We start from the raw sequence: 22,039 nt of genomic DNA on the forward strand, positions 1-22,039 counted from the left end.
CCTTTTAGAGACCCTGAGGTTTTATTGTATCCTGGCATGACTGACTTAGTCCCTGCTTCTCTGCTGCATGTCACTTGGGCTTAGCGAAGAGAGGTCACAGAGACCTGTAGCCCTGGGAAGCCAATGTTTGGTGGGGGAGGCAGAAAATTCCAGTTTGATATGGGCTGGCATCCTTGCACAAGATCATGTCAATTCCTTCCTGGAAACCATCCTACTGATTGAAGAATACAATTAACCTGCCTGCTGGCCCCAGCCTCCAGTACCCACACAGTCTGGTTCCTGCCTCTCTGTCCAAATTCATTTCCCAACCCTCTCCCTCCACTTGCTAAGCCCCTGGCACAATGGTCTTTTTTCTTCAAACTTGACAAGCTCATTCCCACCTTAGAGCCTTTCTACTGGGTGTTCCTTTTACCTGGAATGTGCATTCCCAGATTTTCTCCCCACTTAAAAATCAGCTGAAATGTCCCCTTCTCAGGCAGGGCTTCCCTGACCACTCAAACAAATCACCGCCACTTTGCATGTTACTACCATGTTTTGTTTCCTTGTAATTATCCAAGCTTTGTTGTCTCCTCTCTCTGGAACATATGCTGCTTTAGGTTGGAAGCTCTGTCTGGTTTATCACTGTAGCTCTAGTGTACTTTTTGGCACATAGGATATGCCCAGTGAATAACTGCTGAATGAAACAGTCACCGAGATGAGGGAGTGTGTCAGGAGAATGGTGCAGATGGCAGAACTGTCTCAGACTGTTTTCTGTGGGGAAGCAGGCCCCAGCCAGAGGCTGCTGGGTATAGGGAGCAGGGATAAAGCTGGAGAGATCCAGGCTTAGGTCAAGGATTTGACCCACTGCCTGGGGCTGGAAATAGTGTCTACATAGCACTGTCCTGTAGGACTTTCTGTGATAATGGCAATGTTCTGTGTCTGCACTGTCCAATAAAGTACTTCTGGCTTCTGACCCGCACTTGAATGTAGCTAGTGCAACTAGGGAACTGATTTAAATTAGATTTATGGGAAATTGAATTTATTTAACAAATGCACATTTAAACAGCCACATGAGACTAGGGGCTACTGTTGAACAATGCAGCACTAGAGACGCTCACCTGGGACCCCTAAAGCCCTTTCATTCTGAGTCGTCAGCGTCTAAGTGCTGGAAGCTGGGTGGAACTCAAGAAGCAGCAAGTGGAGGCTCCATCCGGAAGGCCCTGGCTGCTCTGAGTGTCCTGAGAGGCAGCCCTGGTGTGCTGATCAGAATGGCCACTCCAGCCGCTTCAGCAGCAGCCCGCGTTACCTTCTAGGGCCTCAGGACAAGGGCTTTTTTTCATAGGGAGGAGGAAACAAGATTAAAAACAAGGTGGGAGGGGAATGGCAAATTGAAGGACAAAAAATTCAATTCTAGATGAGAGAATTGTTTTACCCTGAAGTCAGCATGTTCTTAGGAGGGACATAAAATGGGGTTCTGTGTTGGCTCAGACTGAAGGTAGCTCAATGTTCAGGAGCCTGTGGGAAGGAGAGAAACTTAAGTTTGATTAAAAAGTATTTTATTTTGAAAACTGAAGGCAAATTCAGCTAATTTTTTATAACGAAAATAATGTGCGGAGTCTGCTTCTGGCTACGTGTCAGGTAAGAAAAGAGAGCACCCACCATCTAAGTCATAATGGGAAGGGTGTTTCTTTTCATAAACTGTTCCTGGAGAACTCAAAGAATAAAAGAATTTTATTAATCACAACTTTTTACCAGGATTATCTATGTGCTTCATCCTTCCTCACCTTTATTCTTTGTCGTCCTGTACCTTTTTCCATTGACTTTTTTGGGCCTTTTGGTATCTTTTATAATAAACTGGTCAACATAACTACAGTGTTTTGTTTAGTTTTGTGAGTAGCTCTATCAAATTATGTAATTGGAGGGAGTTTATAAGAGTTTCCAATTTTTAAACAGTAGGTCAGAAGCATAGATGGACCCGTGAGGTTTGTGACTGGCGTCTGGAGTGAGGATAGTGTTGTGAGACTGAGCCCTGAATCAGGGTCTGTGCTGACTCTGGATGGTGTCAGAATTCAAATGTTAGACAATTAGTTGGTGTTGGAGAATTGCTTTGTGTTCAGCAAATACAGATTTGGTGCCAGAAGGAAAATATCACAGAGGCCTGGCCTGGAATGGAACTCTGGGTGTCTGGAAATGAGAAGCTCTGCTCTCCTGTACACAGGCTGTCACACTACGCCATTGTCCTGGAATTCCAGGTCTCTTCCCAGGGTGAGAGAGGACTGAAAACTTAGAGGAAATTAGCTGTGATAACAGGCCCCCTTTTCCCACAGCTGCCACCCCAGGATTCCTACCCACTCACAAACATACCCACTGGAAATTGATGTGTCCACACTCCTCCCAGGACTAGGCACCACCATCAGGAATTTCACCACAGCATTTTTGATCCTAGTGTTTTTTTTTGCCAAAAATCCACAAAAGTGTTTACAGTCTCCTGCATATCCCCACCCCCAGACACTGAATCTGCAGCAGCAACCTGCTTCCTCCACGACCAACGGTTCTGTACCACCTGTTCATAATCTCATCTGCCTGCCCAGACACAGAAATAAATGAGTACAGCCCCACGTGGGCCGCTATCTGTAGGACAAACCAGTCCTTCCACCTACATTGCACTCTCCCCCACCCATGGATTTTATTCCTTTTAACTTTTATTTTTGTTTCAGGGTCGGGGTAAACGTGCAAGTAGTTATATAAGCAAAATTGTGGCATGGGGGTTTGGTGTAGATTATTTTGTTACTGAGGTACTATGCATAGCATAAACAGGTAATTTTTCTAGTCCTTTCTATCCTCCCACCCACCACCCTCAACTCGGCCTGTGTCTGTTTTTCCTCTTCTTGTCCTGCGCCTCCTGGGTTCAAGCAATTCCCCTACCTCAGCCTCCTATACTACAGGTGCATGCAACCATGGCCGGCTAATTTTTGTATTCTTAGTAGACATGGGTTTCACCATGTTGGCCAGGCTGGTCTCAAACTCCTGACCTCAAGTGATCTGCCTGCCTCGGCCTCCCAAAGTGCTGGGATTACAGGCATGAACCACCATGCCCGGCCTTGGGGTAGATTTTTTTTTTTTTTTTTTTCCTGAGACTGAGTCTTGCTCTGTCGCCCAGGCTGGAGTGCAGTGGCGTGGTCTTGGCTCACTGCAACCTCCACCTCCTGGGTTGAAGTGATTCTCCTGCCTCAGCCTCCCAAGTAGCTGGGATTACAGGCATACGCCACCATGCCCGGCTAATTTTTGTATTTTTAGTAGAGACGGAGTTTCACCATGTTGGCCAGGCTGGTCTTGACCTCCTGACCTCGTGATCTGCCCGCCTCAGCCTTCCAAAGTGCTGAGATTACAGACATGAGCCACCACACCCGGACAATTTTTATATTTTTAGTAGAGACAGGGTTTCACCATGTTTGCCAGGATGGTCTCAATCTCCTGATCTCGTGATCCGCCCACCTTGGCCTCCCAAAGTTCTGGGATTACAGGTGTGAGCCACCATGCCCGGACTGCCTTATGGTAAAATTTTTTAAATTCCTTACAAATTTTGAGTAGTAGACCTTTGTCAGAAGCATATTTTGCAAATATTTTCTTTTTATTGTGTAGGTAGGTTGTTTACTCTATTGATAGTTTGCTTTGCTGTGAAGAAGCTCTTTAGTTTCTTTAGGTCTTATTTTTGCTTTTGTTGCAATTGCTTTTGGTATCTTCATCATAAACTCTTCGCCAGTTCCTATGTCAATAATATTTTCTTTATCCAATTGACATAGGTATTTTAGATTTTTCTTTCAGAATTTTTTTACCATTTTATGTTCTACATTTAGGTCTTTAATCACCTGGAGTCGATTTTTTTTTTTTTATATGGTGTAAGGAAGGCATCCAGTTTCAGTCTTTTACATAGTGCTAGCTGGTTTTTCCAGCACCATTTATTAAATAGGGAATTCTTCCTGCATTGCTCTTGTGAGATTTGTAGAAGATCAGACGGTTGTAGGTGTGTGGCATTATTTCTGGGCTCTCTATTCTGTTTCGTTGTTCTATGAGTCTGTGTTTGTACCAGTATCATGCTGCTTTGGTTACTGTACCTCTGTTGTATAGTTTGAAGTCAGGTAACGTAATGCCACCTGCTGTGTTCTTTTTGCTTGTAATTGCCTTGGCTATTCAGGTTTTTTTTCGGTTTCATATAAATTTTAAAATACCTTTTTTTTTTTTTTTTTAGTTCCATGAAAAATGGTTTTGGTCGTTTGATAGAAATAGCATTAATTCTGTAAATTTCATTTGGCCGTATGGCTATTTTAATGATAGCAGTTTTTTCTATCCATGAGCATTAAATGGCTGCCCATTGGCTTATGTCATCTCTGACTTCTTTAAGAAGCATTTTGTAATTTTTGTCATAGAGATTTTTTACCTCCCTGGTTAGTTGTATTCCTAAACATTTTATTATTTTTGTAGTTATTATGAATGGGATTTTTTTTTATTTGGCCTTTGGTTGAATGTTGTTGATGTTCAGGGATGTTACTGATTTTTGTACACTTATTTCGTATCCTGAAACTTCTACTTTCTAGTTTGTGTGCATAGATTTTCTAGTTCATGTTCATAGAAGTGTTCATAGTCAATAGTTATTTGTATTTCTGTGGGGTCAGTGGTAGTGTCTTTTTTTGTCATTTCTAATTGTGTTTATTTGGACCTTATTTCTTTATTATTGTAGCTATAGTGGTTTATCTTATTTTATTTTTTTTTTTTTACAAAGATTTAACTCCTGGATTTTTTGGTCTTGTATATTTTTTTCTGTTTAAATTTTCAGTTCAGATCTGCTTTTGGTTATTTCTTGTCTTCTAGCTTAGGGGTTGGTTTGCTCTTGCTTTCTCTCCTTTTATTCATGGTGTTAGGTTGTTAAATTGAGATCTTTCTAACTTTTGGGTGCGAGCTTTTAGTGCTATAAATTTCTCCTTAACACTGCCTTAGCTGTGTTGCAGAGATTCTGGTATGTTGTATCTTTGTTCTCATTTTTTGCAATGAACTTGATTTCTGCTTTAATTTCATTATTTACTCAAAAGTCATTCAGGCTCAGGTGGCATAATTTCCATATACTTATATCATTTCAAGTGTTTTTTTTTTTTGTACTGAATTATATTTTTATCAAGCTGTGCTCTGTATGTGTGGTTGGTGTAAGTTTTGGAATTTGCTGAAGGTTGTTTTATTTCTGATTGCGTGGTCAATGTTAGAGTGTGTGTCACATGGTAATGAGAAGAATGTATAGTATGTTGTTTTTAGATTAAGAGTTCTGTAGGACTGTTCGTCCAAGTGTTGAGTTTAGGTCCTGAGATCTTTGTAAAGTTTCTGCCCTAAGAATCTAAGAGTGTCTGTGGGGTGTTGTAGTCTCCCACTATTATTGTGTCAGAATCTAAGTCTCTTCATAGGTCTCTGAGAACTTGTTTTATTCATGGGCATCCATAGATTTTTTTTATGACACCTTTCTGTATTCTGCTTTTTCTCTCTGTAAACTTTCAAGGGCACACAGTGTGCCCAGGGCCACTCCTTAGATGCCTGAATCCAGTGTCTACTGAAATTCAGATATTCAAGAGCATGTCTAAAGACTTGGCTGTTATAGGAGAAAATAAAAATAAGAGGCTTTATTTTCCTGCCTGAAAATAAGGAAGGCTATTATCCTCATCTCTCTTTTCTTAAAGCATTTGGATTATATGTACTTTTTTCCTCTGCTTTATTGAAATATATGTAAATCATATAAATCATATTAACCTAGGTGTAGCTAAATAAACAGTTCAGTATATAACAGTGGAGTTGGAATTGAGCCTTGGTTTCTATTTATTACTTCAGAACAATTAGCATTGTCAGGTGAAGCATTTGTAGACAACCTATAATCATATACTTTTTTTTTTTTTGAGATAGAGTGTTACTTTATTGCCCAGGCTGGAGTGCAGTAGCAATCTCAGCTCACTGCAACTCCATCTCCCAGGTTCAAGCAGTTCTTCTGCCTCGTCCTCCCGAGTAGCTGGGACTACCAGCATGTGCTACCACGCCTGGCTAATTTTTATATTTTTAGTAGAGACAGGATTTTGCCATGTTGGCCAGGCTGGTCTCGAACTCCTGACCTCAGGTAATCTGCCCGTCTCGACCTCCCAAAGTGCTGGGATTACTGGCGTGAGCCACCACGTCTGGTCAACATTAATATAAATTAAAGAATATTTTCTACAATAATATAAATATAAGGCCACAATATTTACTTTGAACGAAACCCTTAGTCATTTTAATATTATTATTTCTACTTTTTGAATAAAAAGTGTTTTAACTGAATTATGGTTAAAGAAAATTTTCACGAATCTTACATTATGACCAGTACATTAAAATTATTTATATTTAGATACTTATCTCTAACATCCAAATAAAATTTAGTACCATATTGTTACAGTAGATGTTAGTCTTACATACTTATTACTTATCCAGTAGGGATAACAATAAGTAAGCATGATTTTAGTGTCTTTTTTTTTTTTTTTTTTTTTTTGAGACAGAGTTTTGCTCTTTTTGCCCAGGCTGGAGTGCAATGGCGCGATCTCAGCTCACTGCAACCTCCGCCTCCTGGGTTCAAGCGATTCTCCTGCCTCAGCCTCCTGAGTAGCTGGGGTTACAGGCATGTGCCACCATGCCTGGCTAATTTTGTATTTTTAGTAGAGACGGGGTTTCTCCATGTTGGTCAGGCAGGTCTTGAACTCCCGACCTCAGGTGATCCACCTGCCTCGGCCTCCCAAAGTGCTGGGATTATAGGCGTGAGCCACTGCGCCCGGCCATTTTTGTGTCTTTCATTTCAGTAAGTTAGAATGCTGCTATTAAAGAACAAATAAACACAAACGATCTGACCACCAAAAAACTATAATAGCTCTCCTCTTAACTGTGTTGCAAGCTCAAATATATTCTACTATATAAACAAAATCAGATTCTAATTTTTCATCAAAAAGTGCTGGTGGTGACTGGGCACAATGGCTCATGCCTGTAATCACAGCACTTAGGGAGACCAACACGGGTGGATCACTTACGGTCAGGAGTCCGAGACCAGAATGGCCAACATAGTGAAATCCCGTCTCTACTAAAAATACAAAAATTAGCCAGGTGTGGTGGCAGGTGCCTGTAATTCCACCTACTCTGGAGGCTGAGGCAGTAGAATTGCTTTAACCTGGGAGGCGGAGGTTGCAGTGAGCTGAGATCATGCCACTGCACCCTAGCCTGAGTGACAGAATGAGACTCCATCTCAGAAAAAAAAAAGTGCTGGTGGATGTAGTCAGATGTATTCCGATAGAATCCCCCTTTCAATGGCTAAAAGATGAGAGAGCAGCAGAGATGGAGGAATCTTATAAAATTCTACTGAGAATATGCTCCCTTCTTCATAATGCTCATGTTTCTCATGCTGAGAGTAGCTGTGTAATTTGGGTATTTAGAGATAAATATTTTATAGTGAAATATTTTCTGGCTGACTTCATCAATCTTACATATAATCTGAGTGTTTTCTCAAGATACATTTAACTTATTTTTTTCTCTCAATATAATCTTGCTGAGACTGAGAGCTGTTTTTTTCTCCAGTGCTTTGAGTGTCTGTTTCAGAAGCCATTTTAGCATTTCACAGTGTCCATGAATGAGGTGGGCTGTCATAGTGGAACTCTTGGAGCTATCTTTTTCCAGACTCATGCTGGAAATCCAGCAGAACGTTTTCCATGTCACCATTATAAATAGAAACAGCCTAAAACACTGTTCCCTTTCTCCTTATTGTGAAGGTGCGATCCTACCCAGGAAGCCTGCAGGCTCTCCTCCTGCAGCTCAGGCTTCATTCTTTGATGTGGTGCTGGAGTGCTGCTGTGGCAATTGGGGTTCATGTGAGATGTGACCTGCCAGCTGTTCACCCTGTATTGTGGGTTGTACCTCAGTGGCAGAGGGTAGGAGTCAAGAGAAAACTCCAGCCACCAGGAGAGGGCATGCAGAAGTTCTGTAGTCCAACGCTCGGGGAGTAGAGAGCCATTGCTTCAAAATGTAAATAGCCAAAATGATAGCACCCTTTTCAAATGTTTCTGTAGGAGACTGAGAGCCTACCTTCAGCAGGCACCTGGTTTTATATTGCAAAACTACCCTCTGTCATGAAGATCTTAAAAGTTTATTTTGTAATTATATGTAACAAATTGACATACACAGATGGCCTCCCCCATTACCAGGTGAATTCAGAATGAACTATGCATGACATGGTGCTGTAAGTTTTTCTACTCTTGGGCTAATTATGGTGACCATCTTTCTGTCTTTGCAATCTGTTAAGCAGATTGACCTTGATGCATGTCAAATTCTGGATTAATTGTGTAATGTAACAGTTTTATTTCTGTTCAGTCATTGTGGAGTTGCTCTAAGGCTGGAGAAAATTTGTCTTTTAATTATATTTCCCAAGAACTGTCTAGAATTACCAGACATGACATAAACATATAAGGTGCCAACCAAGCTTTACTCTAGAGGGTCCTTTCCCTCTCAGGCTTCCAGTCCATTCACAGTTGTGCTGCAGAATGCATGCTATCCCCTAAATATGCAGGCAGAATTGTTTCTCTGCCTGTTTGATAATCTGTAGTCCTCTATAGTCACTTTTAAAGAGGTTAGACCAAATTTCACAGGGCAGCAATCAACCATTTTACCTCTTTCAGTGACTCTTGTATCTTCAGACCTGAAACTGATTCAGAGACCATAAGGCTCACAAACTTAGTAACATGTGTGCAGTGAGTAGAAATGAGAATCTCCGCTTTCTCTTTCCTCGTGTTGCTAAAATGTCCATAAATCTGCAGGTAACACCAGCTACTACTCCATTTATTCAGGACCTAAATCTGGACTCCAAATTCTGAATCTGGATCTTGAGATTTTGGGAAAAAAATAAAACATTTTATCTGAAAAATGCATGTCCATTTACTTATAAGACTCAGAGACATTTAAATGAGACCACAATTATGTCTTTCTTGCTTCTTTTAGCAAGAAAGATTTATCTCTTAAAACTGCTTACTATAGCCATAAGTAGCTATAAATTAAACTAATAATTCCACGCTGGATACTATAACCCACACCCTATAGCTTAACAATGTATAGCCAATTAGTAATCAATTTTATTTTTGTAAATAAGAATTTCTAACAACTTTGTATCAGTCCAGTCTCTATCCCTCTATTTTTGCCTGTACAAATCTACTTGTAACTGCTGCTAATCAAAGTGTAAATTTTTGACAATTTGAATCTTTGCTCTCAAGTTACAGTCTTCAAGCTTGACCCAAATAAACTGTCTACTTATGTTCATTTTGCCTCAGTTTTTTTTTTTTTTTTTTTTTTTTTTGTGACGGACTCTTGTTCTTATTGCCCAGGCTGGAGTGCAATGGTGCAATCCCTGCTCACTGCACCCTCTGCCTCCCAGGCTCAACCAATTCTCCTGCCTTAGCTTCACAAGTATCTGGGATTACAGGCACGTGCCACCACGCCCAGCTATTTTTTTTTTTTTTTTTTGCATTTTAAGTAGAGACGGGGTTTCACTTTGTTGGCCAGGCTGTTCTTGAACTCCTGACCTCAGGTGATCTACCTGCCTTGGCCTCCCAAAGTGCTGGGATTACAGATGTGAGCCACCATGTCCAGTGTCTCAGTTTTGTTTTTTTTTTTAATTAAAAAAAAATTTTTTTTTAGGTAGACATACCATTTAGAATGTGCTAAAACAGCCTCTGTGAGGGGAAGTCTCCTTTGGTTGTACCCCATTTGCTGTAACACCCAAGAACGCAGAGCTAGGTTAATCCCACCTAGAATCTGCACGTAATAAGGTTTGGCCTCTGCCTGGGATTTACAATACAGGGCCAGACTTAGGATTGAGAATGTACAGAAAACCAACAGGAGGCATGTTCTGCATTGTGAGATGTCAACATAGACATTCTAAAGTTCCCTTCTGAGAGTATGGCTGCTTGAGCTTTTCTGATCTTATTCAGTGACCTGCTACAGTTTTGTGAGAGGCACCAGGTGTAAATAGAATCTCATGGGAGAATCCGTAAGTGTAAACAAGCATCTTAGGAGTGAGAGATCAAGGCCACAGAGTATCCAAAGCCATGACCACAACTATATCTACCTGTAAAATGTGGTACTGGAGTAGAGTATTCTTGTCCTTCCTCTAACCCAAGAGCTAGCTCATCAGGACAGGTGATCCAAATTCTGGAGCTCCACCAGGGCAGTTTCATTCTTTTTTTTTTTTTTTTTTTTTTTTTTTGAGATGGAGTCTCACTCCATTGCCCAGGCTGGAGTGCAATGACATGATCTCAGCTCACTGCAGCCTCTGCCTCTCAGGTTCAAGCGATTCTCCTCCCTCAGCCTCCCGAGTAGCTGGGATTACAGGCACATGCCACCATGCCACACTAATTTTTGTATTTTTAGTAGAGACAGGGTTTCACCATGTTGGCCAGTCTGGTCTCAAACTCCTGACCTTGTGATCCGCCCACCTCAGCCTCCTAAAGTGCTTGAATTACAGGCATGATGAGCCACCGCGCCCGGCTAATTTCGTTTTTTACATAGGATCACCCTGAGTCTCTCCTGCCTGGCACATCATTGGGTCATCAGCCCAGGGTCATTGGGAACCCTCTTACAATCACCTAGGCATCTTTGAGACATTTGAGGTTGTCCAGAGCAGAACTGTGTCAGGCTGACAAGAGTGGTTAATTATGCTTCTGTCTCAGTGTAAGAGAAATGAGTCAGTCTGCATTTGTTCCTCCCCTCATACAAGAGATGTCTTGGTTGGTACCCAGATGAGAGTTTCGCAAGTTTCCTGGTACTTGGGTGAAAAAAAAAGAAAGGGTCTGGAGACTCAAATAGATAAACTAATTGCTTCCATTTTATATGGCCATTAGAAAATAGTTGAAGCAATCATTGTTCCTACCATGCAGGAACTTTAAGTCTAGACTAGTAACTGGATAAATGGTTGAATGAAGCATTATATGGTTGGTACAATGTGTGGAAAAAAAAAAACTTGGCCTTTGGCCACTTTCTTTATATTGTTGTGACTTCTGATGTCATCACCTGAAGGGATATTTATGAACAGAAGAGTTGTTATTGTTTGTATTCTTTTTTACTTTCCTGTTAATACATATTTATGTTCTAATAAAATTACCCTAGAAAACCTTAAGGAATTTGTTTAAATTACTTATTGACATGGCAGTGGCTAAAAGAAATTAGAGTTACACAAACTCTATAATGTAAGTTTCTCTTAGGTAAGCTAAAAAAAAATCAGAACTGGAAATACCTCAATGGCGTAGAGAGCAGAATTCTACATAGGGTCCACTCCCTCCCCCAGTTCTAAGATTCACTCTTTTTGGAGGCCTTATTTAGGTCTGGCCCCACTGTGGAGTCTTGCCTCACCAAACTGATTAGAAGAAATTAGTTTTGGCTGGTGAGTCCTGCAGCCTTTTTAGAACTGGTGCCCATAACTCTTTGAAACTCAGAAGCAGATAAATGGGAAAAATAAAGTATTTATTTTGAGGCCTTAAGTTTTTATTTTTAATTTTTTTATCAAAACCAGGACTTGCTGAGATGTTCCATGTAGCAACTTGTTTTCTGTTACTGCAGATTTAGTAGTTGCTCCATAAGCCACAAAAAAGTAAATATAAACACAATAAAAAATTTTTCTAAACTACATTAAGCTTTTCTGTATCCCTCTCATCTGTCTATATTTAGCTTTTATTTTATACATCTTCAAAAAAAAAAAAATCAATGACAGAAACAGAAGAAATAAAAATCCTGGGCTCTTTATCCTGAGATTTATTGAACACCTCATACCAACTCCCAGGGTGTTATGAGGATTAAATCAAATAATGTATTTTTCCCAGCACAATGCTCTGTAACACTTGAGGACATAGCACTTGCTTAATAAACGTTACGCTAGTGCATGTGTACATGTTGTTTTCCGAATGCAGACTCATTCAAACGTTGCTCCCTTTTGTTTCCTCTGTAAACTTTAAAGGACCAGCAAAGAATATGATACTTGAGGATGGAGATTGGTTGTCTTTGTGTTGTGATGAGAGTGCTGAGTTTAAGGGAGTCTGTGCTGTGCCTGCTTTCTCCAGCTAATGCTGATAATGAGCCCAGGAAGAGCAACATCAGCATTGACAGGGGATTTGTTTAAAACACCCATTCATGGACCCTTTCCAAACCTGCAGAATCACATTACATAGAGTGGGACCAAAACTATCAAGTGATTTATAAGCTCATTAAAGCTTGAGAGGCAATGCTTAGCTAAGTGGTTATCAGCCCAGGCTTCTAATTAGGATTACATGGCTAATTTAAAAAATCTTACTTGTGCCCTTTCCACAGGTTCTGTTAATTGTTCTTGGTGGAAGCATCCATATTGTTCTAAGTAAGGGCCTCATGTGACTCTTAAAATGAGGACAGAGTCAAGTATGAGGGGTTCAGGATACATTCATGAGAGATAAGTTCCACCTTTGCATTCAGGGTTGGTCACAGGGCCTGTTCTGTTCAGGTTTGGTAGAGACAGGTCAGTGTGGCCCATATTGCCATTATTGTAGCAGAAATTGGTGGTGTCTGTGCCAGGGGAGGGCACCTGAGAACAGGAAAAGGAAAAGGAAAATATATATATTTAAGAGACGGAGTCTCACTCTATCGCCCAGGCTGGAGTGCAGTGGCACTATCTCAGCTCACCGCAACCTCTGCCTTCCGGGTTCTAGCAATTCTCCTGCCTCAGCCTCCTGAATATCTGGGATTACGGGCTCATGCTGCCATGCCCACCTTATTTTTTTGTATTTTAGTAGAGATGGGGTTTCACCATGTTGCCCAGGCTGGTCTCGAACTCCTGAGCTCAGGCAATCCACCAGCCTTGGCCTCCCAGTGTGCTAGGATTACTGGCCTGAGCCACTGTGCCTGGCCGAGAAACTTGTATTTTTATCTTCATGGAGTGTCTCATTGTTCCTGAATCCCTTCTTGTATAAAGGACAGAAGTGGGTGGACTTTTTCTCCAGGTTTTGGTTTTTCTGCCTGTGGGTGTGGCGGTAGCAGGTAAACAGGGGGTGCTGATACCTTTAGAGGCATGTTCTCAAGATACGAGTGTAATTTGTCCAGAGAATCTCATCTGAGAAGGAATTCCAAAAAAGGAGAAAGAGGAAGAATTGGTTCTTTTTTTTACTTAAACCTGTCTCAGATCAAGAGCTGTGTCCACTCTTCCTCCTGGAATACCATGTGTTTAGTACTTGCAAACCTTTACTTCTCTGCTTGATCTTTTCCTCCCTAATGAGCTAGTTTCAATTACTTTAAAAATTCATTATAATAGTCAAGGGTCTCTGAAAAATATTTTTCCTATGTACCAGAGCCGCCTTTATATTCTCTGCATCGTGGCTTCTTCACGCAGAATTCTCATTATGAATTTATAATCTGCAATATTAAAAATATTTCCTTTGTAGCTGTTGAATTATGGGAATGTGTGGATACTCAAGATTTCTACTGGGGAAAAGCTGGGGTCCTTAGTAAAGAAAAAGAACATGTAATGTTGAGGATCCACCTGTGTTCTCCATTAGCTCTATACAGAAAAGGACCAAGAAAATGCTTATTTAAACAGAATGGCATTTATTACCCAGGAAGTTCTGAAAAAATTTTTAGGAGATTCCTGCTCTCTAGGGTGCTGAAGAAAGACTACTTAAAATCACTAACAGTACAGTAAATAGGGGACATCTGTATTTTGAACTTTGCATAAAATTGATGTTTCTTTATGGTTAAATTTAGATTATAATTTACTTTTCGGGAGCAGTATTCCAGCAGTGATGCTGTGTTCTTTGTGCATCAGCACATCATAAAAATTTGTTCCTAGTGCAGTTGATGTTAATGATTCACTTGGCTAAAGAGCTCTCTGACAAGTGTTTTTTTTAATAGAGTTAATTACTTTTCTCTTCATTAGTAAGTATCTTCATACAGCTGATGTGCATAAATTATCACATTTGATTGGGCAGCTGCCTTTTTTTCTTAGGTTTTATTTGCATATATGTCTTTGGAAGATGAAGGCGCTCATCTTTATTTACAAGCCAGAAAAACTGGGAAAAACACAGGTTCTTTTTTGTTTGTTTGTTTGTTTTAGATGGAGTCTTGCTCTGTTGCCCAGGCTGGAATGCACTGGTGCAATCTCAGCTCATTGCAACCTCCGCCTCCTGGGTTCAAGCGATTCTCCTGCCTCAGCCTCCCAAGTAGCTGGAATTACAGATGCACACCATCGTGCCCAGCTAATTTTTACATTTTTTTTAGTAGAGATGGGGTTTCGCTATGTTGGGCAGGCTGGTTTCGAACTCGTGACCTCAGGTGATCTGTCTGGCTCAGCCTCCCAAAGTGCTGGGATTACAGGCGTGAGCCACTGTGCCCAGCTAACACAGACTCTTGTACTTAGTGGATGTTTGACAAAATATTCTTCTTGGGCCAAAAACATTGGCATTACTGGTGAGCTTGTTGGAAATTCAGAAATTCAAACTTTATTCTAGATCCTTAAAAAAAATCGGCATAATAAGATCTTCAGTTTATTGTACACATTAAAATTTGAGATGTACCTTCTAACTCAACGTGTCTTTTCCATCTGAAAAAATATATACAACTCGTTGTGGATGATGTAAATATAGCATTCAAAAATTTACACGTTTGTATTAATGTCTTTTTATACTTTTTCATTCAAAAAAGTATATATACACTGATGTTGTGGATCTTGTGCTGTTCTGTTATCTGAGTTAAAGAATACATTAGATAATATTTCTGCATTTAAATTTATTTTATTGTATAATTTTAGTCACTCCTTTAAGTCAGAATCCGTTTTCTATATTGTCTTACTTTGCCTTGAGCCAAAATAAAAATTCTGCCCATGGTTATTTAGTAAATATATATGTGTGTGTGTGTGTGTTTTTCAGGGACCATTGACATTTAGGGATGTGGCCATAGAATTCTCTCTAGAGGAGTGGCAATGCCTGGACACTGCACAACGGAATTTATACAGGAAAGTGATGTTTGAGAACTACCGAAACCTGGTCTTCCTGGGTGAGGATAACTTCAACACACAATTCCTAATATGCCTTAAAAGTTTTATTTCTCTGTTTTTGTATAACTTGTGGTAATTTGTGCTTTGCATAAATGAGTTTCAGATCCCTGTTTTCAAGAAAACCTTTGAGATTTGTCCGTGTAGAAAGAAAATTTCTTTATTATGTTTCATCTTGACCTGAACTTTACACATTCCTGAGCTGATCTGTATCCTTCACTTTAGATTAGTGGTAATTACAGAAATGTGATGGCATAAAATGTTGTTGCCCACACCTTAAAATTTAATTGCCACCACCAATTTTTGATTCAGTAGTACTGGGTAGTGAAATTAAAGACCTACAAATTTTAAGTATTTTCTCACTATTTAGAAATGTCTTATAAATTAGTAATTTGGGATTAATTTACTAGAATATGCTATGACATTCTCTTTACTGAGCACATTAGTAGGTCAGTAATTGGAGGAGATGAGCAAGATTCATGTTATTTATTTTTAATAAAACAGGTATTGCTGTCTCTAAGCCTCACCTGATAACCTGTTTGGAGCAAGGAAAAGAGCCGTGGAATAGGAAGAGACAGGAGATGGTAGCCAAACCCCCAGGTAGGTGAAAATGATAGCGAATACAACAGATGACACAGATGAGAGGTCCAAAGGTCAAAGAGAAAGTCAGTTCTTGACATGGAATTTGGGAAGCTATGTTCCAGAGAAAGTAGTTTCTGGGAAGCTCAGTTTCTTTTCTCTTGTTCTCATATAGGGGCATCTTCTTTCTTATGCTCTTAAATTCTCTAAAAATTCTACTTCCCCATCAGTGATCTTCCTTCAAGTTTACTGTGAGCCAGAATCCTCTTTGTGGCTTATAAGAGACTGCACAATCTGACTGATGTTCCATTGTTTTAGGGACACACAAATATCTGCAAAATTTTGAGAAACTCTGTTATTTTTTAAGTTCTCTTTTTACATCATGTCTGAAATATGTGTGATTAGTGGTTTCTTTTCCAATTTTTTGATTCATTTTTCTGCACACTTTGTCTTGTTTTTATTTAGTCTTTTTTTGATAGTCTTGAAATATAGTTTGAAATTATAAAGTATAATGTCCTTCTTTGTTCTTTTTCCTCAAGATTGCTTTGACTATTCAAAGTTTATTGTAGTTTCATATAAATTTTAGGATTTTATTTTTCATTGCTGTAAAAAAATGCCACTGGAGTTTCGATAGGGAGTTCATTGAATCCATAGATTGTTTTGGATAATATGGCACTTTAACAGTATTTATGCTTTCAATCCATAGACATAAAGTATTTTAAAATGTATTTGTGTTGACCAGGCACAGTGGCTCAACTGTAATCCCAGCACTTTGGGAGGCCTGTAATCCCAGCACTTTGGGAAGCCAAGGCAGGGAGATCATTGAGGTCACGAGTTTGAGATCAGCCTGGCCATCAGGGTGAAATCCCATCTCTACTAGCCTGGCCTGATGGCAGGTGCCTGTAATCCCAGCTACCCAAAAGGCTGAGGCAGGAGAATTGCTTTAACCCAGGAGGTGGAGGCTGCAGTGAGCTGAGATTCCACCACTGCACTCCAGCCTGTGTGACAGAGACTCTGTCTCAAAAAAATGTAATTATTTGCCTCTTCTCTAATGTATTTCATTAATATATTTTTATTGTAAAGATTTTTTTACCTCCTTGTATAACTTTGTTCTCAGAAATGATTTAATGCTACTATAAATAAGATTATTTTCTTAATCAGTTTGCTTAAGTGTATGGAACTTGTATGTTAATTTTATATTTTGCCAAATTACCTAGTGTATTTATTAATTTAAACAGGTTTTAGTATAGTTTATATTTTTTTATATACAAGAGCATGTGATCTATAAGCAGCAAGTTTTTACTCATTTGTCTTCAATTTCAATGAGTTTTAAAACTTTTTGATTAATTCTTCTGCCACATACTTGCAGTTCTATGCTAAAAGTATTTACAGTGGGTACAATATAGTTTTGCATTGGTGTCTGAATTTAAAGGAGCAAACACCTCTTTAAGTTTTTATAAACTGGTTTCAGGAGGTAAAGATTTTTTTTGTTGTTGGGTTCTCAGGGTGATGAGATGCCCTCTGGGTTTGTAGTAGAGAGCGGTGTAGCTTGGTCACAAGGCTGCTGGGTCTGCACTAGGGCTCACCTTTAGTTGGCTTAACAGGGGCTTGGGTAATTGTAATTTCCATTATATTTTGGAACAGACTAAATATTTTTCTGGATGTTGCTCTGTAGGGCAGACAGTAGGGCACGTTTTCGTAATTGGGTCTATATATGGTGGGCCTTATATCAGAATGTGGATGAGTATGGCTTTCACTGAGTATCAAAGAGGTTTTTTTCAGATCACTGTGGGTTCCTATATAGGCAGAATAGGCCATGAACTATAGCTCAGGGAGCTGGAACTGAGTCATTAAACTGCTTCAGAAACCACAGTAAAGGACAAGGTCTGCGGGCCTGCCTGCGTGGCTATAAATGGGTGTCTTCCTGCAGGCTTCTGGAGGGCAGGTCTCTCCCAGTCTGTGGCTGGGAGGAGTTTGGGATGATTAGAGAGTAAGTTCAGAATTCTCAGTGGGACTAAATTTGGTGGGCCATTTCCTGGTCTGTAGCTTAGAACAGGGGTCCTGTATTTTTCCACCTGAATGAGGGCTTGCCTTCTGAAAAGAACGCTCCTTAATCTTAGACTGTAGCAGAGTTTCACAACACCTTCTCTGGATCTCAAAGCTCTCTTAAAGGCACTTATTTTTGAGATGGGTTTTGGCTTCATAACCCAGGCTGGTCTTGAAATCCTGGCCTGAAGCAGTTCCCCAACCTAAATGTACCGTGTAGCTTCCATTACGGGTGTGAGCCATGGCTCACATAAACGCATTTTTGTCAGGGATGGCTGATAAATTTTCTTGTTGTGGGATGATAAGCAAATAGGGAACCTTTTATTTATCCATCTTACTGATGTCACTCTCTATATATATTACTTTCTATTTTCTATTTCAAATTTTTCTGTACTTTAGGTTCAGACATTTAGGACAATATGCTAGAATTTACATGATATGGCTGATGTTACTTATAAATTTAAGTATGCTGCAGGCAAACAGGAATTATAGTATTTTCATCCACTTTCTTAAGCATATATCTAAATAACAACATAACTAATTTCTAAGTTTTTTATTTTATTTTATTTTATTTTGAGAGGGAGTCTCGCTGTGTCTACCAGGCTGGAGTGCAGTGGTGCAATCTTGGCTCACTGCAAGCTCTGCCTCCCGGGTTCACGCCATTCTCCTGCCTCAGCCTCCCAAGTAGCTGGGACTACAGGCGCCCGCCACCACGCCCAGCTAATTTTTTTTTGTATTTTTAGTAGAGACAGGGTTTCACTGTGTTAGCCAGGATGTGCTCGATCTCCTGACCTCGTGATCCACCCGCCTCGGCCTCCCGAAGTGCTGGGATTACAGGCGTGAGCCACCGCGCCTGGCCGCATTTGTTTTATATATAAGAAGTGCTAACCATATTCTGCAAAATATATAATTTTTAAATTTAGCAATGCAAGGCTATTGTTTTGCTCTGAAGGTTGAATTACAGCAGTTTTATTTTGTGTAAGAATAGCATATATTTAAAACAAAAAACTTATTAATTTCTTTTAAATTTTTATTATAAATTTATTGTTATAATCTTTTATTTATAATTGTACTGTTTTTTTCTGAAATTTTATTGCAACACAGCACATGCCAATGATTTGAAATACCTGCTTTCCATGAGTACACACAGTCAAATATTGTAATTATCTAGACAAATTCTTTTTTAATGGTACATAAATATTGCAAACCGGATTTTGTGAGTAAACATTTCTCTAGTTATTGTTTTGTAGTTCCATATTAGTGTTTTATTTAGTATAGGTTTTTAAACATCAGTTTATTGTGATTTTTTGTTTTACTTATATATTTAGACATTTTGCAATTCTGTTTATAAACTTTAAGTCAAAATGAGGTTTAATTAAAAGATAAATCAGCTGGGTGCAGTGGCTCAGTCCTGTAATCCCAGCACTTTGGGAGCCTAAGGTGGGCGGATCGAAGGTCAGGAGTTTGAGACCAGCATGGCCAATATGGTGAAACCCCATTCTACTAAAAATACAAAAATTAGCCTGGCATGGTGGCGGGTGCCTGTAGTCCCAGCTACTTGGGAGGCTGAGGCAGGGGAATCTCTTGAATCTAGGAGGCGGAGGTTACAGTGAGCTGAGATCACGCCACTGTACTCCAGCCTGTGTGACCGAGTGAGACTCCATCTCCAAAAAAAAAAAAGATAAATCAGCCATATGTCTATCACAATCAGTTTATATATGTGTGTGCTTTTATCTACAAATATGACCTCAATTTTGGTTATGGCTTACTTTGTATATATTCTTTCTTAGCTGATTTTCAGTGGTTGTCCTATCATCTCTAAGTGAGTAGTCATGGAAATCGCCTTCTTTTCATCATGTGTTTAATGATGAATATGTATTTCTTTTGCATGAGAGAAACACTTTTGTGATTTGAAGATAATTTTTGAAAAGATACATAATTCTGTATTTTTTCAGTTTTTCTTTTAAAAAATTGTGAAAATATAACATAAAATTTACCATCTTAAATTCATTGAAGTGTACATTTCAGGGCCAGGCATGGTGGTGGCTTACATCTGTAATCCAGGGATTTTGAGAGGCCAAGACAGGAGGATCACTTAAGCCCAAAATTTGGAGACCAGCTTGGGCAACATGTGAAGACCCAGTCTCTACAAAAAAAAAAAAAACGTTTTTTAAAGACAGGCATGGTGGTGTGCACTTGGGGTTTCAGCTACTTGGGAGATTGATGGTGGAGGATTTGCTTGAACCTGGTTGAGACTACAGTGAGCCATAATTGTGCCACTGCACTCCAACTTGGGTGACAGAGTGAGATCCTGTCAGAATAAAAGTTGTACATTTCAAGCCTGTTAAGTGTATTCACACTGTTAGGCAAAATACTTCTAAAAGTTTTACATCTTGTAAAACTAAAACTCAGTACACATTACATAACAACTGCCCATTTTACTCTCTCTTCAGCCCTTGACAGACACCCTTCCACTTTCTGTTTTTATGAGTGTGACTACTTAAGATATCTCATAGAAGTAGAATCATACAGTATCCATCATTTTGTTACTGGCTCATTTTAGGTGAGATAATTCTCTCAACATTTATATTAAAATGGGACAAGATTTTCTTTGTTTTTTTTGAGACGAAGTTTTGCTCCTGTTGCCCATGCTGGAGTGCGATGGTGCCATCTTGTCTTACCTCTGCTTCCCAGGTTCAAGCAGTTCTCCTCCCTCAGCCTCCCAATTTTTTTTTTAAGGCTGAATAATATTCCACACCCGGATTGCTTCAGCGTTTTGGCTTTTTTTTTTTTTTGAGACCGAGTCTCGCTCTGTTGCTCAGGCTGGAGTGCAGTGGCGCGATCTCGGCTCACTGCAAGCTCCACCTCCCGGGTTCACGCCATTCTCCTGCCTCAGCCTCCCAAGTAGCTGGGACTGCAGGCGGCCGCCACCACCCCCGGCTAGTTTTTTGTATTTTTTTTAGTAGAGACGGGGTTTCACCGTGTTAGCCAGGATGGTCTCAATCTCCTGACCTCGTGATCCGCCCACCTCCCCCCTCGGCCTCCCAAAGTGCTGGGATTACAGGATGAGCCACTGTGCTCGACCGGCCCTTTTTTTTTTTTTTTTTTTTGCGATGGAGTCTTGCTCTGCCTCCCAGGCTGGAGTGCAATGGCAGGATCAGATATCGGCTCACTGCAGTCTCCGCCTCCCAGGTTGAAGCGATTCTCGTGCCTCAGCCTCCTGAGTAAACTGGGATTACAGGCACCTGCCACCACACCTGGCTAAATTTTGTGTATTTAGTAGAGACGAGGTTTCACCATGTTGGCAAAGCTGGTCTCAAACTCCTGACCTCAGGCGAGCTGCCCGCCTCGACCTCCCAAAGTGCTGGAATTACAGGTGTGAGCCACCATGCCTGGCCATGTTTTGGCTTTTGTGAATGCTGGTACAAGAAGCATAAATGTTCAAATATGTCTTCCAGGTCCTGCGTTGCATAGTTTGGATGTAGATCCATAAGTGGGATTGCTGTGTTTATTTTTATTTATTTATTTTTTTTGAGACGGAGTCTCGCTCTGTCGCCCAGGCTGGAGTGCAGTGGCCGGATCTCAGCTCACTGCAAGCTCCGCCCCTCGGGTTTACGCCATTCTCCTGCCTCAGCCTCCCGAGTAGCTGGGATTACAGGCGCCCACCACCTCGCCCGGCTAGTTTTTTGTATTTTTAGTAGAGACGGGGTTTCACCGTGTTAGCCAGGATGTTCTCGATCTCCTGACCTCGTGATCCGCCCGTCTCGGCCTCCCAAAGTGCTGGGATTACAGGCTTGAGCCACCGCGCCCGGCCGCTGCTGTGTTTAATAATAATTCAGTTTTTAATTATTTGAGGAACATTTATAACATTTGTCAGTAATGGTTGCATCCTTGTTTTGCACCAACAATTAACATGGATTTTATTTTCATTGCATCATCAACTGGGTGTTTTCTAGAAAACTTTTAGTGGCTATTATAATGGATGTGAGAGGATTCTGTTTTTCATCGTGACTTTCATGCATTTGTCTACAAATTAGTATTTTTGTGTATCCTTTCAAATGCTTTTTTGCATTTGTATCATTTTGATGAAAATTTAGTTCAATTATTTGTCCAATTCTAAGTCATTATTCAACTTTATAATTCAGTTTTAATAGTTGTTTATATATTCTGAATATTAACTCCTATCACATGTGATTTGCAGATATTTTCACCTGTTTCCTAAGAGACATCACTACTCTTGAATGTTTTCTTTGATTTGCAGAAATTTTGAAGTATAGTGTAGTTCAGTTATTCTGTTCTTCTCTTTGTTGCTCATGCATTTAATGTCGTATCTAAGAAAAT

At 40.0% G+C, this 22,039-nt stretch overlaps 1 protein-coding gene across 3 annotated transcripts in view; it reads left to right on the forward strand.

Moving 5' to 3' along the window:
- Positions 1-22,039, forward strand: part of ZNF680 (zinc finger protein 680) — a 71,788-nt gene that overhangs the window by 5,734 nt on the left and 44,015 nt on the right. For all 3 annotated transcript variants that reach the window (XR_013415257.1, XR_013415258.1, XM_015133433.3), the window contains exons 2-3: positions 14,949-15,075; positions 15,578-15,673. Coding sequence is in view for 1 of the 3 variants with exons in the window: in XM_015133433.3 (XP_014988919.2) it covers positions 14,949-15,075; positions 15,578-15,673 (223 nt within the window). In the remaining 2 variants the exon portion in view is untranslated. The remainder of the gene's footprint in view (positions 1-14,948; positions 15,076-15,577; positions 15,674-22,039) is intronic.

This window comes from Macaca mulatta, chromosome 3 (genome assembly GCF_049350105.2).
Source record: "Macaca mulatta isolate MMU2019108-1 chromosome 3, T2T-MMU8v2.0, whole genome shotgun sequence".
Lineage (NCBI taxonomy): Eukaryota > Metazoa > Chordata > Mammalia > Primates > Cercopithecidae > Macaca > Macaca mulatta.